This window comes from Amia ocellicauda, chromosome 4 (assembly GCF_036373705.1).
Source record: "Amia ocellicauda isolate fAmiCal2 chromosome 4, fAmiCal2.hap1, whole genome shotgun sequence".
NCBI lineage: Eukaryota > Metazoa > Chordata > Actinopteri > Amiiformes > Amiidae > Amia > Amia ocellicauda.
Genome location: NC_089853.1, coordinates 9027328 through 9040211, shown reverse-complemented (window position 1 = coordinate 9040211; position 12884 = coordinate 9027328). Strand labels below are relative to the sequence as shown.

At 36.6% G+C, this 12884-nt stretch overlaps 1 protein-coding gene across 3 annotated transcripts; it reads right to left on the bottom strand.

Moving 5' to 3' along the window:
• Positions 1–6845: 6845 nt before the first annotated feature.
• calca (calcitonin/calcitonin-related polypeptide, alpha) lies at positions 6846–11927 on the bottom strand. Of its 3 annotated transcripts, none has more exons than XM_066700896.1 (5): positions 11832–11927; positions 10826–10917; positions 9953–10087; positions 7945–8132; positions 6846–7382 (listed from the first exon to the last, which is right to left on the bottom strand). In XM_066700896.1, exons 2-4 carry the CDS (start codon positions 10909–10911, stop codon positions 7970–7972), a joined length of 384 nt encoding a protein of 127 aa, XP_066556993.1. In that variant the 5' UTR covers positions 10912–10917; positions 11832–11927; the 3' UTR covers positions 6846–7382; positions 7945–7969. The 3 variants fall into 3 exon arrangements, with proteins under 3 accessions (XP_066556993.1, XP_066556994.1, XP_066556992.1); XM_066700897.1 differs by having other exon boundaries at positions 7945–8129; XM_066700895.1 differs by lacking the exons at positions 6846–7382; positions 7945–8132 and adding an exon at positions 8644–9262.
• Between the last annotated feature and the right edge of the window lie 957 nt (positions 11928–12884).

Here is a 12884-nt window from a genome sequence, read left to right as displayed (position 1 = left end):
AACTAATTTGTTATAGGTGTGTCAAATCCTTTTTAAAATGGTACATTTCCTCTATCATAGTGAAGAAATTCCATAAAAATGAGTAGTGTGCTTGAATCCAGGAATCTGGACCTACAAAGGTGTTGTATGTTTTACATTGTTGTACTGCAAGATTATTTTTTTTTCTAAATGTGCTATTAACTCATATCCAACACAGAGCCCTGCAGCTTTAAAAGAAGCAGCCCCTAACACAGTAGAATCATGGTCCAGTTTTCCAGCAACACATCCAGATCTATAGGCTTAATATCATCCCGTGGAATTAATGTTTTCCTATAGCCTTGCTTTACCTATTATTATTTATTTATTTATTTATTTATTAGCAGACACCCTTGTCTAGGGTGACCTACAAAATATAAGAGCAATACAAAGTGCAATAATACAGTACAGTTACCTACCACACACCACTATGTTTGTAACTGTTCTGCTTTGAGCTGGGTTTTATGTTGCACACATTATTTACATATCAAGCTGTCTCATTTCAATATGGCAGAGTTCTGCCTAACATAGGGCTTCTCAGTGGGGAAAATCCTATTAAACACTACTACCATTGCTGATGCACTATATTCATTACATTGTCTCTCATATGTTCTGTTTAAATGAACATCAATACTATGGTTAAACCATTTAAGCCTCCAACAATCTATTCAATATTTTCCTCATGCCACTTGTAGTTTAAATTTGATAGTTTACAAATGTTCCCTCATCTACCAAGAGTTCCCCACATATGATCCATTGTACAATCCATCCAATTTCCACCTGTAGTTCAGAGCAAAACTGGAACAGGTAGGGTTAACATTCGTAGCTGGCCTGGTAGTTTAGATCATGAAAAAATTACAGCACACGCTATAACAATGCTCTTGTTAACTTTGCCTGCAGTTTAACTGTGATTGAATCCACCCACAAGTCTCAAGCAGAGCAGTGGCTTATCAGCAGTGAAGAGAAAGACTGGGAAATGTGCACCATTTATGAATGACTGTTTTCACATTCGTTGTGTATGACCATGTAAAGCAAAGGTTATACTAGAACACCTACTTCCCACGTTATCTAAAGAGACATTATCAGTTTTGCCTGTACAAATAATGGTGTGTAGGATAATTACATTAATTACATGAGCACACATACCCAGGTTTAAAGGATGCATTTACAGGCTGCTTATTTTCATGCAAGTGGTCTTTTCTGGACATTTATTCGAAAACAACAAACAAACAAAACAGCCAGTGTAATTCCAGGCCCAATTATTTTGCAGGAGAGAAGCAATCCCCTTCATGATTGCCTTGTTCAACAAAACAAGACATTGTTTTAAGTACACCCTAACATTTAACTTTACAAAATCTATTATTCAAAATTTCAGATTTTGTATTTCATTTTATTCTGGACAAAATAATAATAAAAAAAGAATTTCTCTCTCCTTAATGTGTCTTTGTGAATACTTACACAATTTGACGTTTCGTTAACGACGTACAATGAGGGAAAAAAGTATTTGATCCCCTGCTGATTTTGTACGTTTGCCCACTGACAAAGAAATGATCAGTCTATAATTGTAATGGTAGGTGTATTTTAACAGTGAGAGACAGAATAACAACAAAAAAATCCAGAAAAATGCATTTCAAAAAAGTTATAAATTGATTTGCATGTTAATGAGGGAAATAAGTATCTGACCCCTTTGACTTAGTACTTGGTGGCAAAACCCTTGTTGGCAATCACAGAGGTCAGACGTTTCTTGTAGTTGGCCACCAGGTTTGCACACATCTCAGGAGGGATTTTGTCCCACTCCTCTTTGCAGCTCGATTTTGGTCTCATCTGACCACAACACTTTCACCCAGTTCTCCTCTGAATCATTCAGATGTTCATTGGCAAACTTCAGACGGGCCTGTACATGTGCTTTCTTGAGCAGGGGGACCTTGCAGGCGCTGCAGGATTTCAGTCCTTCACGGCATAGTGTTACCAATTGTTTTCTTGGTGACTATGGTCCCAGCTGCCTTGAGATCATTAACAAGATCCTCCCGTGTAGTTCTGGGCTGATTCCTCACCGTTCTCATAATCATTGAAACTCCACGAGGTGAGATCTTGCATGGAGCCCCAGACAGAGGGAGACTGACAGTTATTTTGCGTTTCTTCCATTTGCGAATAATCGCACCAACTGTTGTCACCTTCTCACCAAGCTGCTTGGCGATGGTCTTGTAGCCCATTCCAGCCTTGTGTAGGTCTACAATCTTGTCCCTGACATCCTTGGACAGCTCTTTGGTCTTGGTCATGGTGGAGAGTTTGGAATCTGATTGATTGATTGCTTCTGTGGACAGGTGTCTTTTATACAGGTAACGAGCTGAGATTAGGAGCTCTCCCTTTAAGAAAGTGCTCCTAATCTCAGCTCGTTACCTGTATAAAAGACACCTGGGAGCCAGAAATCTTGCTGATTGATAGGGGATCAAATACTTATTTCCCTCATTAACATGCAAATCAATTTATAACTTTTTTGAAATGCGTTTTTCTGGATTGTTTTGTTGTTATTATGACTCTCACTGTTAAAATACACCTACCATTAAAATTATAGACTGATCATTTCTTTGTCAGTGGGCAAACGTACAAAATCAGCAGGGGATCAAATTCTTTTTTCCCTCACTGTATTTGGAAAATGTTGTGTTGTTGTTATTAAAGTTTCTGCAGAAAAGGTGCAGTGATAAGCGGTTTCCTCATTAGACGATTGATGATGACATATGCCAATAAATCGATCAGCCAGAGAGACCATTATTGGGTCCTATTGACAGTCACTGGGGAAGCGATCTGAGTCGTTAATTGCATTATTAGTTGATTGATTACAAAATTAAACAATACCGTATTGGTACAAAAACGTATTACAGAAATATGGATAAATACAATATTGTGAGATTATATACACTTATCTAAAGGATTATTAGGAACACCGTACTAATACTGTGTTTGACCCCCTTTCGCCTTCAGAACTGCCTTAATTCCACTTGGCATTGATTCAACAAGGTGCTGAAAGCATTCTTTAGAAATGTTGGCCCATATTGATAGGATAGCATCTTGCAGTTGATGGAGATTTGTGGGATGCACATCCAGGGCACGAAGCTCCCGTTCCACCACATCCCAAAGATGCTCTATTGGGTTGAGTACTGGTGACTGTGTGGGGCCAGTTTAGTACAGTGAACTCATTGTCATGTTCAAGAAACCAATTTGAAATGATTCGACCTTTGTGACATGGTGCATTATCCTGCTGGAAGTAGCCATCAGAGGATGGGAACATGGTGGTCATAAAGGGATGGACATGGTCAGAAACAATGCTCAGGTAGGCCGTGGCATTTAAACGCTGCCCAATTGGCACTAAGGGGCCTAAAGTGTGCCAAGAAAACATCCCCCACACCATTACACCACCACCACCAGCCTGCACAGTGGTAACAAGGCATGATGGATCCATGTTCTCATTCTGTTTATGCCAAATTCTGACTCTACCATCTGAATGTCTCAACAGAAATCGAGACTCATCAGACCAGGCAACATTTTTCCAGTCTTCAACTGTCCAATTTTGGTGAGCTTGTGCAAATTGTAGCCTCTTTTTCCTATTTGTAGTGGAGATGAGTGGTACCCGGTGGGGTCTTCTGCTGTTGTAGCCCATCCGCCTCAAGGTTGTACGTGTTGTGGCTTCACAAATGCTTTGCTGCATACCTCGGTTGTAACGAGTGGTTATTTCAGTCAAAGTTGCTCTTCTATCAGCTTGAATCAGTCGGCCCATTCTCCTCTGACCTCTAGCATCAACAAGGCATTTTCGCCCACAGGACTGCTGCATACTGGATGTTTTTCCCTTTTCACACCATTCTTTGTAAACCCTAGAAATGGTTGTGCGTGAAAATCCCAGTAACTGAGCAGATTGTGAAATACTCAGACCGGCCCGTCTGGCACCAACAACCATGCCACGCTCAAAATTGCTTAAATCACCTTTCTTTCCCATTCAGACATTCAGTTTGGAGTTCAGGAGATTGTCTTGACCAGGACCACACCCCTAAATGCACTGAAGCAACTGCCATGTGATTGGTTGGTTAGATAATTGCATTAATGAGAAATTGAACAGGTGTTCCTAATAATCCTTTAGGCGAGTGTATATATATATATATATATATATATATATATATGTCCTATAGCATATACGATTACAAAATACTTTGATTTCTGTTCGTTAGCTGGGTTCATTGGCTGTGTGGGTGAGTTTGTGCTGGTACACTGAACACACTATTCATATGTATAATTTGCATTAATTAGGCTAAATGCTAAGAAGCTAAAAACATACAGACTTCCATTAAAGAAAATCTTAACAATTGCGCAGTCAGCATAAACATCAGTGTAAATGTTTCCAGTAGCCTAGGCCGGTGTTTGAGGTGTTTTTGATCATTGTTAAGTATCAAAATATTTCTGTTTGGTGGTAGTGCAAAAAAGGCACAAGAACTGTCTGAACTGTATTGATATCCCCATCACCTTAACCCTACTTGGTGCACTTCGCTTTGTCAGCATATATTATGCACCCATGAGAGGGGTTCACTCTGAGACCTGCTGCCATAGAGTGACATACATATAAATACATGCATGAACTTACATGGCCCTCTCTGCTCATTTAAATGTCTCGTCTCATAGTCTCCAGAATTTGCGAGTAAGCACGTCATTTGGGAAACAGCCAATGAACTTCCACCCTCAGCAGTGATACGTTTTTGCCATCATTGATATGTGTATTTGCTGATTAAAGTACAGTAGTCCTGAATCCTACTACCGTTATTAGGTTTATAAAGCAATGCAGATATAGTTGTAGTGCTTGTGTGTGGGTGTGGGTGTGTTTTCATGGGGGTGGAAGCAACTATGTCTAAGTTTCACATTTCATAATAATATTGTTTCATTTATCTGTACACTTCTAACACAACCCAAACTGCACCACTTGAAATGAAAATGTAAGGATCAAATCTCAATTTCTCATCTTTAAATCTATCTTTGGTGATGTAATTAGGCAAGCAGCTATCCGAGGTTACAGGACAATGTATTACCTCATTATTTCAGCTTGGAGAAAATATGTTCTAATGTACTCAATTAAAATGTGATTCATTATATATCTAGTTTAATAGTCTACACTCAAAAAAACATTTTAGAGAATTGATTTACTTTCATAGGCTATATTTAGTAAATAACAATGTAACATTTAAACAGATAAAAAACATCAACAACAACACACACACAGATACCATTTTCATTTTGCTTCATCCATTTTTCATAATGTAATTTACTTCATACCAACTTCATAGACAAGGTGTATGAAAAAGAGAGCATGTATATATATGAGTGGATTTAACTGACCTTTTGATAAGGCTATAGATATGAAGGAAAACATGTATATGTTTATCAAGTGATTTGAAATAATCACTAACTTGGATAAAATGAAATCTTTCCAACATTTTATTCTGAAATTAGTAGAGGTATCTTTCAGTCAGTTTCTTCAGGGAACTATGCTGCAATGTGTCTGGGCATGAGGATTTCACATTTTCTTTTGTAAAGGTACTTATACTTGGTGCAGACTGCACAACCAGACCACATTATCCCTGTGGTATGCCATGAGTGTATTTGAATCTGCAAATATGAATGTAAGAAGTCGAAAAACAACTCAAACTGTTTCTGAACCTGCAGTGTAAAGTTGCTTGCATATTTGTCCACTGTAAACATTACACCTCTCCATCATCTTAAGCAGGGCAGGGGGATATTGTGTATTAATGGAATCTTTTGTTCTTTGGTTTTCTGTAACTAGAATATCTAGCTGTCTTGTTTTTGCCGTATGACTACTTCGCAGTTAAGTCGCAGTTAAAGTGTTTAAGGGATATATTGACCATAACCTAATCATTTTCTTGCATTGGTGCATCATTTAAAAATTACCTGAAATGTAATAATAATAATAATAATAATAATAATAATAATAATAATAATAATAATAATAATAATAATAATAAATTAGCTGCATTTTTACAATGCTTTTCATCCTGAAATCACTTTAAAATGAAAAGTTGTAATGTGGTATCAGAATTTGGCTGGCACACAACAGAACAGTCTTTCTTTCTTTCTTTCTTGCTAGCTTTTTGCTGCATTCTGTAGCATGCCATACACATATTAATCTGCTCCAGTCTGAATCGAACTACAAGTCATTTTAATCACCAGTCTCAGCCAATACAGTATATTAGCAATGACAATGAGAAACAGTAAAGATCTGGGCCAATAACTTAATGTTTTGTTGAAGGCTTTTAAATTAGCATTAGTTCCAGGACATTTGACATTCTCATATTTTTGTGTTTTGTCTGCTAAAAGTTATTAAACCAATGAATCAGGCTAAGTGAATTATGGAGTTAGAGAGGCACTTTGTGGACGTGCAGAAACTTTAATGGTCATATAGTGCCAAAGAGTTCAAGTCTAGTCTGCTAGCACCCCTACAAAGCAAAATCATTCCAGATTGCTTTCAGTTTGGATTAGGGCACCAAGTGTTACTGTAGGCATTTCAATTTTTCAAGGGGTGCACCAGGAAACAGTCATTGTGTGGACTGTGATCTATCCAGATTGGTGTTGCAATAAACCCACAGCTGCAAAAGTTGAGGGGAATAGTTACATTTCCTTCAGTTCACAATGACCCTTCAATTTGATTTGACACCAAGATGCTTACTAGAGAATTAGACCACGTGTCTGAATGCAAGTCACTTCAATCACACAACACTTCACTGCAGCTCTACTGCCATCCTTCTCTAAATAAAACAAGTATCCCAACCCAAATGTATCTAAAATACATTTTAATCTTGCTGAAATTCACAATTGTTACAATATTGAGTTGTCGATTATTTTTTCTTTTTTCTTTTAACATACTGTACAATCATGTTATGTAAAGTGTTTTACATCAAGGCACAAGACACAGCCATAAACAGGGAAGCCTTGAGGCAGAATTTTAATGTACTCCCCGAGGTTCTGCAGAGCGCTGTTGAGACAAATTTGAGTAGCGTGGATCACATTGTACATATGTACTCTATGCCAAAGGATAAATAAATAACCAGTGCTATTTTGTTTTTATTTGAAATAGATTTGCATATAAAAATTAATAGATTTTTGAATTCAGGATTTTTCTTTGTCATATACACAACAGAGGTGCTCTATGTTTCTCTTCGCCAAAAGCAAAATAAATATTAATAACATCAGGAAGATGAGAAGTCAATCCTATGGTCTGTAGGCCATTCTTCTATTAAGTACGAGAGTCTGGAGACATGAGTTTCATTTTCCCAAAAGAAATGTAATGCGGCGTTGTGGAGTAGTGTCATTCTCTGCAAGAGAAAGAAATACACAACAATCAATCCGATGAACATTCCTGGCACCTCACCTGCCTTTTATATTTAAAGCAGGGATAAAAGAAATAACAGCCCTGTTACAAGCCATAGCAAAAACACTATCATGTTGTCTGTTTAATTGCTACTTTTGATAAATTGTATGTCTCTTTTATAATAATTATGTGAGGTTCTGTGTTCTATTTAAAAAAAATAACATCGGTTACAGAAAAACAGGTCTGTCTGCATACTGCTCATATTTATTTATGAATTTGTAATGTAGTACCTGAAGTAGGAACATTAGCACCTGTATTTTTTTTTTTTTCCTTTGGTTTATCTATGATGCCATAGTGGCCACAAAAACCCTCACAGACACACACTCACTGAGGAGGAGGGAGAGAGAGGGATTGAGAAAGGGTGCAGGCAAAAAGACAAGCAGAGTGGAGAGACAATGAGTGACGAAGAAACGGTTACAGGATATGGGAGAGAAACAGTGTGTGTTTGAGAGAGAGAAAGAGAGAAACATCAAGAGATAGAGAGAACAATCCATTGATCAATTCACCGTATCCCTGAAGGTCATTCAAAATTTACAGCTGAATGTTTCTCCTTCGTCTTCCAAACGCCTTGGAGCCCACGTTGGTTGGTACGAAGTTGCTGTTGCCAATGCCTCCTGATCTGCTTAAGAAATCTGCCAGGCGGTGAGTGACACATGTAGCTGTGTTGCAGGCTCGTTTCTGTGCTGTAACGCTGCTTTAGAAAAGGCAAAAGAGGAATTAATTGTGTACACTGTAGTATCATATTCAAATACTACATCTAAAGCATGTATGCAATCCAATACAGATGTATTTTTTATTATTATAATATTAATGTTTTACATTTCCTTGTTTAAACTACAGAGGAATACAGCAAAATAGGACATGATTATAGATTAAAATGCAATGCTATAAATCACATTAAATTACATTTTTAAATAAAAGGCATTGCTCATGTTAAATTGAATGATAACAATATAAGTAATAAATCTTACCTTTACCATGATGATTTAGATTATCTATTTTGTAAATCTAGTCTGAAATGTAACTATTTGCTACACCAACTGAATCAAATTAAGGCAGAGGATAAAGCATCTGACTGATTTTTAAAAAAGATTTTAAAGAAAAGTAGCTTGATTTTATTTTACTGCTAATGCATAGAATTAGAACAGTTTGTTTTTCAGAAAAGTCTGCATATTGTCTTTTTACTCAAATAAAAGAGAAAGAAGTTTCCTGGTAGAAAAATAAGTTTATTAAACAAGAAACATAGTCACGCATGAAAGAAGCATTTATTATTATTTATATTGTAATTCATATTATTATTATTACTATAATTGTTGTTATTACCAGAGAAGTCAAGCTATATTAAGGTATCTGAGAAAGAAAAAAAAACATATCCCCTGAAAAAAACAATTATTTGAAATTAAACTTAATGTTATATGTTATTATCTTTTTCATTTAATGTTATATATGACCAGTATCATTCTCTGCCAGAAAAGGGATTAAATAGAAAAGAAAGCCAAATAAGATCTGCAATCAGGGTTTATATAAATTCAATCAAGCAAGGTAATTCCACATGCAATCAAGATGGGAAAAAACAAACAAATGGGAGGGGGGGTTTAGGAGAGAGAGGAAGGAAGGTAGGTTTCTTAGATGCTTTCAAAAGTTTCTCCATAGTTTGCATAGCGTTCACTTTCCAGCCCATTCGCAATGCTTCTCTTCTTGCCCGGTGTGCCTGCTCCAACATCAGTGCGGGGGAAAGTTTGCAATTTGTGCAATTCCTGCGATAGTTTGCCAAGGACACAAGTACTCAGATTGGAGCAGCGCTTGGAAATAGGTCTATCCAGGCTGTAGAAAAAGACATGCAGAAACAAACTCATAACAATAATGACATGCAAACACGTGCTTCCTCAGTTTTCCTGTCAGAAAAAAACTCTACCCCTTATCCCAGGCATAAACCATGCATCATTTTCCTTGTAAAACTACACATTTTTACATATCATTTAAAAAATGCATGTCTAACAACAAAAGGAAAGGAAGGTTCAACAATCATGCCTTTTTCCACCTCAAACTCAAAGTTTGAGTACAATAAACATAACATTTCTTCCATCATGCACACCATTCACCTTGGAATAAGTAAGATCATGCATCCATGCCCTCTGGCATTCTCTACTTAATGCTTTCCACAGGCAAACAGGCTCTGCTACATTTGCTGGTTAAATAAATAAATAAAAATATAACTATTCCATGCAAAAAGTAAATTGGCACAGAGAAATGAACTGCATTAATTTTATCCCATCCATTTACATCATTAAATTGTCTTGGTTGTGATCACATACCTCTGTCTCTTGAATATTTTTATGAAAAACCTGTAGAACTGACTGCTTTAGGCTGTTTTGCAGGACTGCACATAATAGCAAAGAATAACGGTGAACAAGTTCACTTGTTAATCAAATATTGACCTCACTGGGGTTTAAGCTTTAAGAAAAACAAGAATGTCTTCAAATTGTTAGAAAAGACCTATAAAGTGGTATGTACCTATTTCCATCATTCACTTGTTGCTCCAGTTCTTCTGCTGTCATTTGCACAAACTCTTTTACTAAAGCATTGAGTAACCTCCGGGCTTCATAGTCGCTGAGAGTGACATGATCTGTCATTGACTCTAACCCAGGTCTGTAGGCAAAGAGTTAACAATAATGATTAGAATTGTGGAGCATTATCACCTTAAGGTTAAAAATAGCACTTTCATGGATAATGTTGTTAATGCTAAAAAGCACTGACTCCAACTAAAAGGGACATCAGCCAACATCACAACAATCTGCTAAAAGTGTTCCTTTTAAATAGTTGAAAGGTAGCCAAGTTACAATTTATGGGAAAATCAATACTGTAGTAAGAACTTTTTTTATATATATAAATAACCTCACTGAATTAAATTCCATAAATGCCATTCCAAGCTTTTTTATGCTTTAGCAAAGTGCACTCGCCTCAAATTGGCTTAAAAGAAAAACACACACACACACACACACACACACACACACACACACTTATATAAGGCTACGACATAAGGCTAAGACATTTCAATATAAACGTTTTTTTATACAATTTTTTGGCTGGATGGCAGTTGCTAATCTGTAGAGTGTGAATTTAAAACACATAAGATACATAATATATCTGCCTCTTTCTGGGGGTGGGGGGCAGGATTATCAATATATTTTATACCTCTCACTGCTACATTTGTAAGGGCTTGGAATTACAAGCAGGCTCAAATATAAGTAGCTATTGTATTCTCTTGACAAATAATAGGTTATGCAAATGGTAGCATCTTAGCCTTGGAAGAAGAAAGATTCTAGAGGTGAGGAAATCGAGTGTTTTTTTGTCTACTTCAATAGCATAGCATATACTGCCTCTCACCTGGCTGGAGCTGCTTGCGAGCTGTACATCTGACATATGACCAAGGCGTATGCGACAAGGAAAGCAGAGATCTTCAACATAACCATGGTCCCCTAAAGAGGAGATATAGTCACATGCATTTCATAGGAAAATACCACAATTGAATCATCAGATCCTAAATCACAAATCAGAAAGGCTTCTGAGCGGCTCTTTAAAAGCTCTGTTGACAAACTATCAAACATTTGAAATCACACATTATTATGCTTTATATTAAGTTGAATATTATGTCTGCATTTTCAATGGTAAGTCTAAGGAAAACATAAAACCATAATAAGGAAGCTGGCTTAAATTTAAAATGTGAGTAAGAATATCCTTCCGATAACTTACTGTTCATCCATTAATCTGTAGCTTTTCAGATGGTTTGCAAACAAATGGCACTTAAAAATGTAATGGTCTTCATATTATTTGAAGACGTCCCTTTCATATGAGCTGTGGACACTTTATAGCTGTAAAACATAGCAATGTGTCTTTTGCTGTTCCCCCAAATTCACTGAGAAAGAGGGGGATTCTAACAGTCCCTTGCATTTTATGATGCTAACAAGAATAGTACATTACATTAGTAGTATCATCAAGATTATTGATTGCTGAAAGCCTCCCCCAGGGATTATGTGCATTACTTTAATGAACTGCAGGCAGCTTTCTCAGGAAGTGAAGACTATCTGAAATATCTCTCCTTGACAATCCACCCAAATATGCTTCTCTTCTATAGATACACAAGAACTGACCATACACTGCCACACCAAATGGATAGACCTTTCTCTCCATAACATAATCTCATAATTTGAGTAATACATCGCACATGAACCTAACCTGCAGTTTTTAAATAACACGGTTGACAATATAAGATGGGTTTGTCAAACAACATCTTATCAGGTTAGATATAAAGAGCAAGGAACTGCGAATTGATACAGTACATCTAATAGACAACAACAGTTTATAAAAAGCTCAAACAAAATGCTGATCTTACCTTTAGTGTTGGATCTTTCTCTGAACAAACGGGTGAAGTTGACTTCTTTCAACTGGTAGACCAACTCTTGATTCTGTTGTATGGAGCTTAGGTGCACATCCCTATATATCTACCACTAGGGTTTGTGTATCCTCTGTGTAGGTGTTTAATTATCATTGGCCAGCCAACCACAGCCATCAGCTGTAGAAGCCAGCCAATCAGCAAACGTCCCTTGGATCTGGCACTCTAATAAGGGATATGGCACTCCAATTACGTCATTCTTTAGTCACTAAGTGCTCCATTCACAAAATCTGCCAGTCATTTGGACCATTTGATATCTAAATTTGCATTGAGGTCATTAATTAAACAAGAGCAAATCAAATGAACGGCCATGGAAATCATCCCGGGCAATAAATATTTTATAAGCTTCCAAAAAAGTAACATTGTATGCTATTTTTCAAATGCCAAATCAATACGCACTGGCTGCAGAACTTGCTAGTAGAGCCATCTGCTGTGGAGAGTAGCACATTGCACAACCTACTAGTCTTACACTTTCTTACTCGCAGCAGGTACCGGCAGGCTGGTTTGTTTGAAGCCACAGTATTTTAGTATCACTATAAAAAATACTGTTCAGTATATTATATATAAATGTATGAAATATCTGTAATTAAAACCAGCAAAAAGAAGAGAAATGTAATTTGCTTTGTTTCCCCTTTATCTGGCTGAGATAAAAAGTATAGAGCAATATTAGGCTGCATTTTGGCAATTACAAAAATGTAAATGTAAATGTAAATATTTTACATAAAGGTGATGCTGTTTTGCTGTAAAGAGGAAATAAATTGATTGTTATTTGTGCTTAAGTAACAGCTGAAAACTGAGACAGAAAAAACAGAGAAATTTGAAATACATTAAAAGTATTATTAAAATTAATAATAATAACAGTAATATCTTCACTTTCTAATCCTGACCAACCCCAAAAGCACATCAAAAAAACAAGCCTGTGATAATATCAAAACCAATTACAAAACTCTTTGTCGTGTGGTATCATCTAATTCCCTTTACTTTTCATTATTG

Coding starts and splice junctions, on each gene's coding strand:
- calca (XM_066700895.1), bottom strand. CDS start 10,911: ATGGTTATGTTGAAGATCTCTGCTTTCCTTGTCGCATACGCCTTGGTC. Junction 10,088..10,825: donor TCGCAAGCAGCTCCAGCCAG/GTGAGAGGCAGT, acceptor CTTTGCCTACAG/ACCTGGGTTAGAGTCAATGA. Junction 9,263..9,952: donor CAAGTGAATGATGGAAATAG/GTACATACCACT, acceptor CTTTTTCTACAG/CCTGGATAGACCTATTTCCA.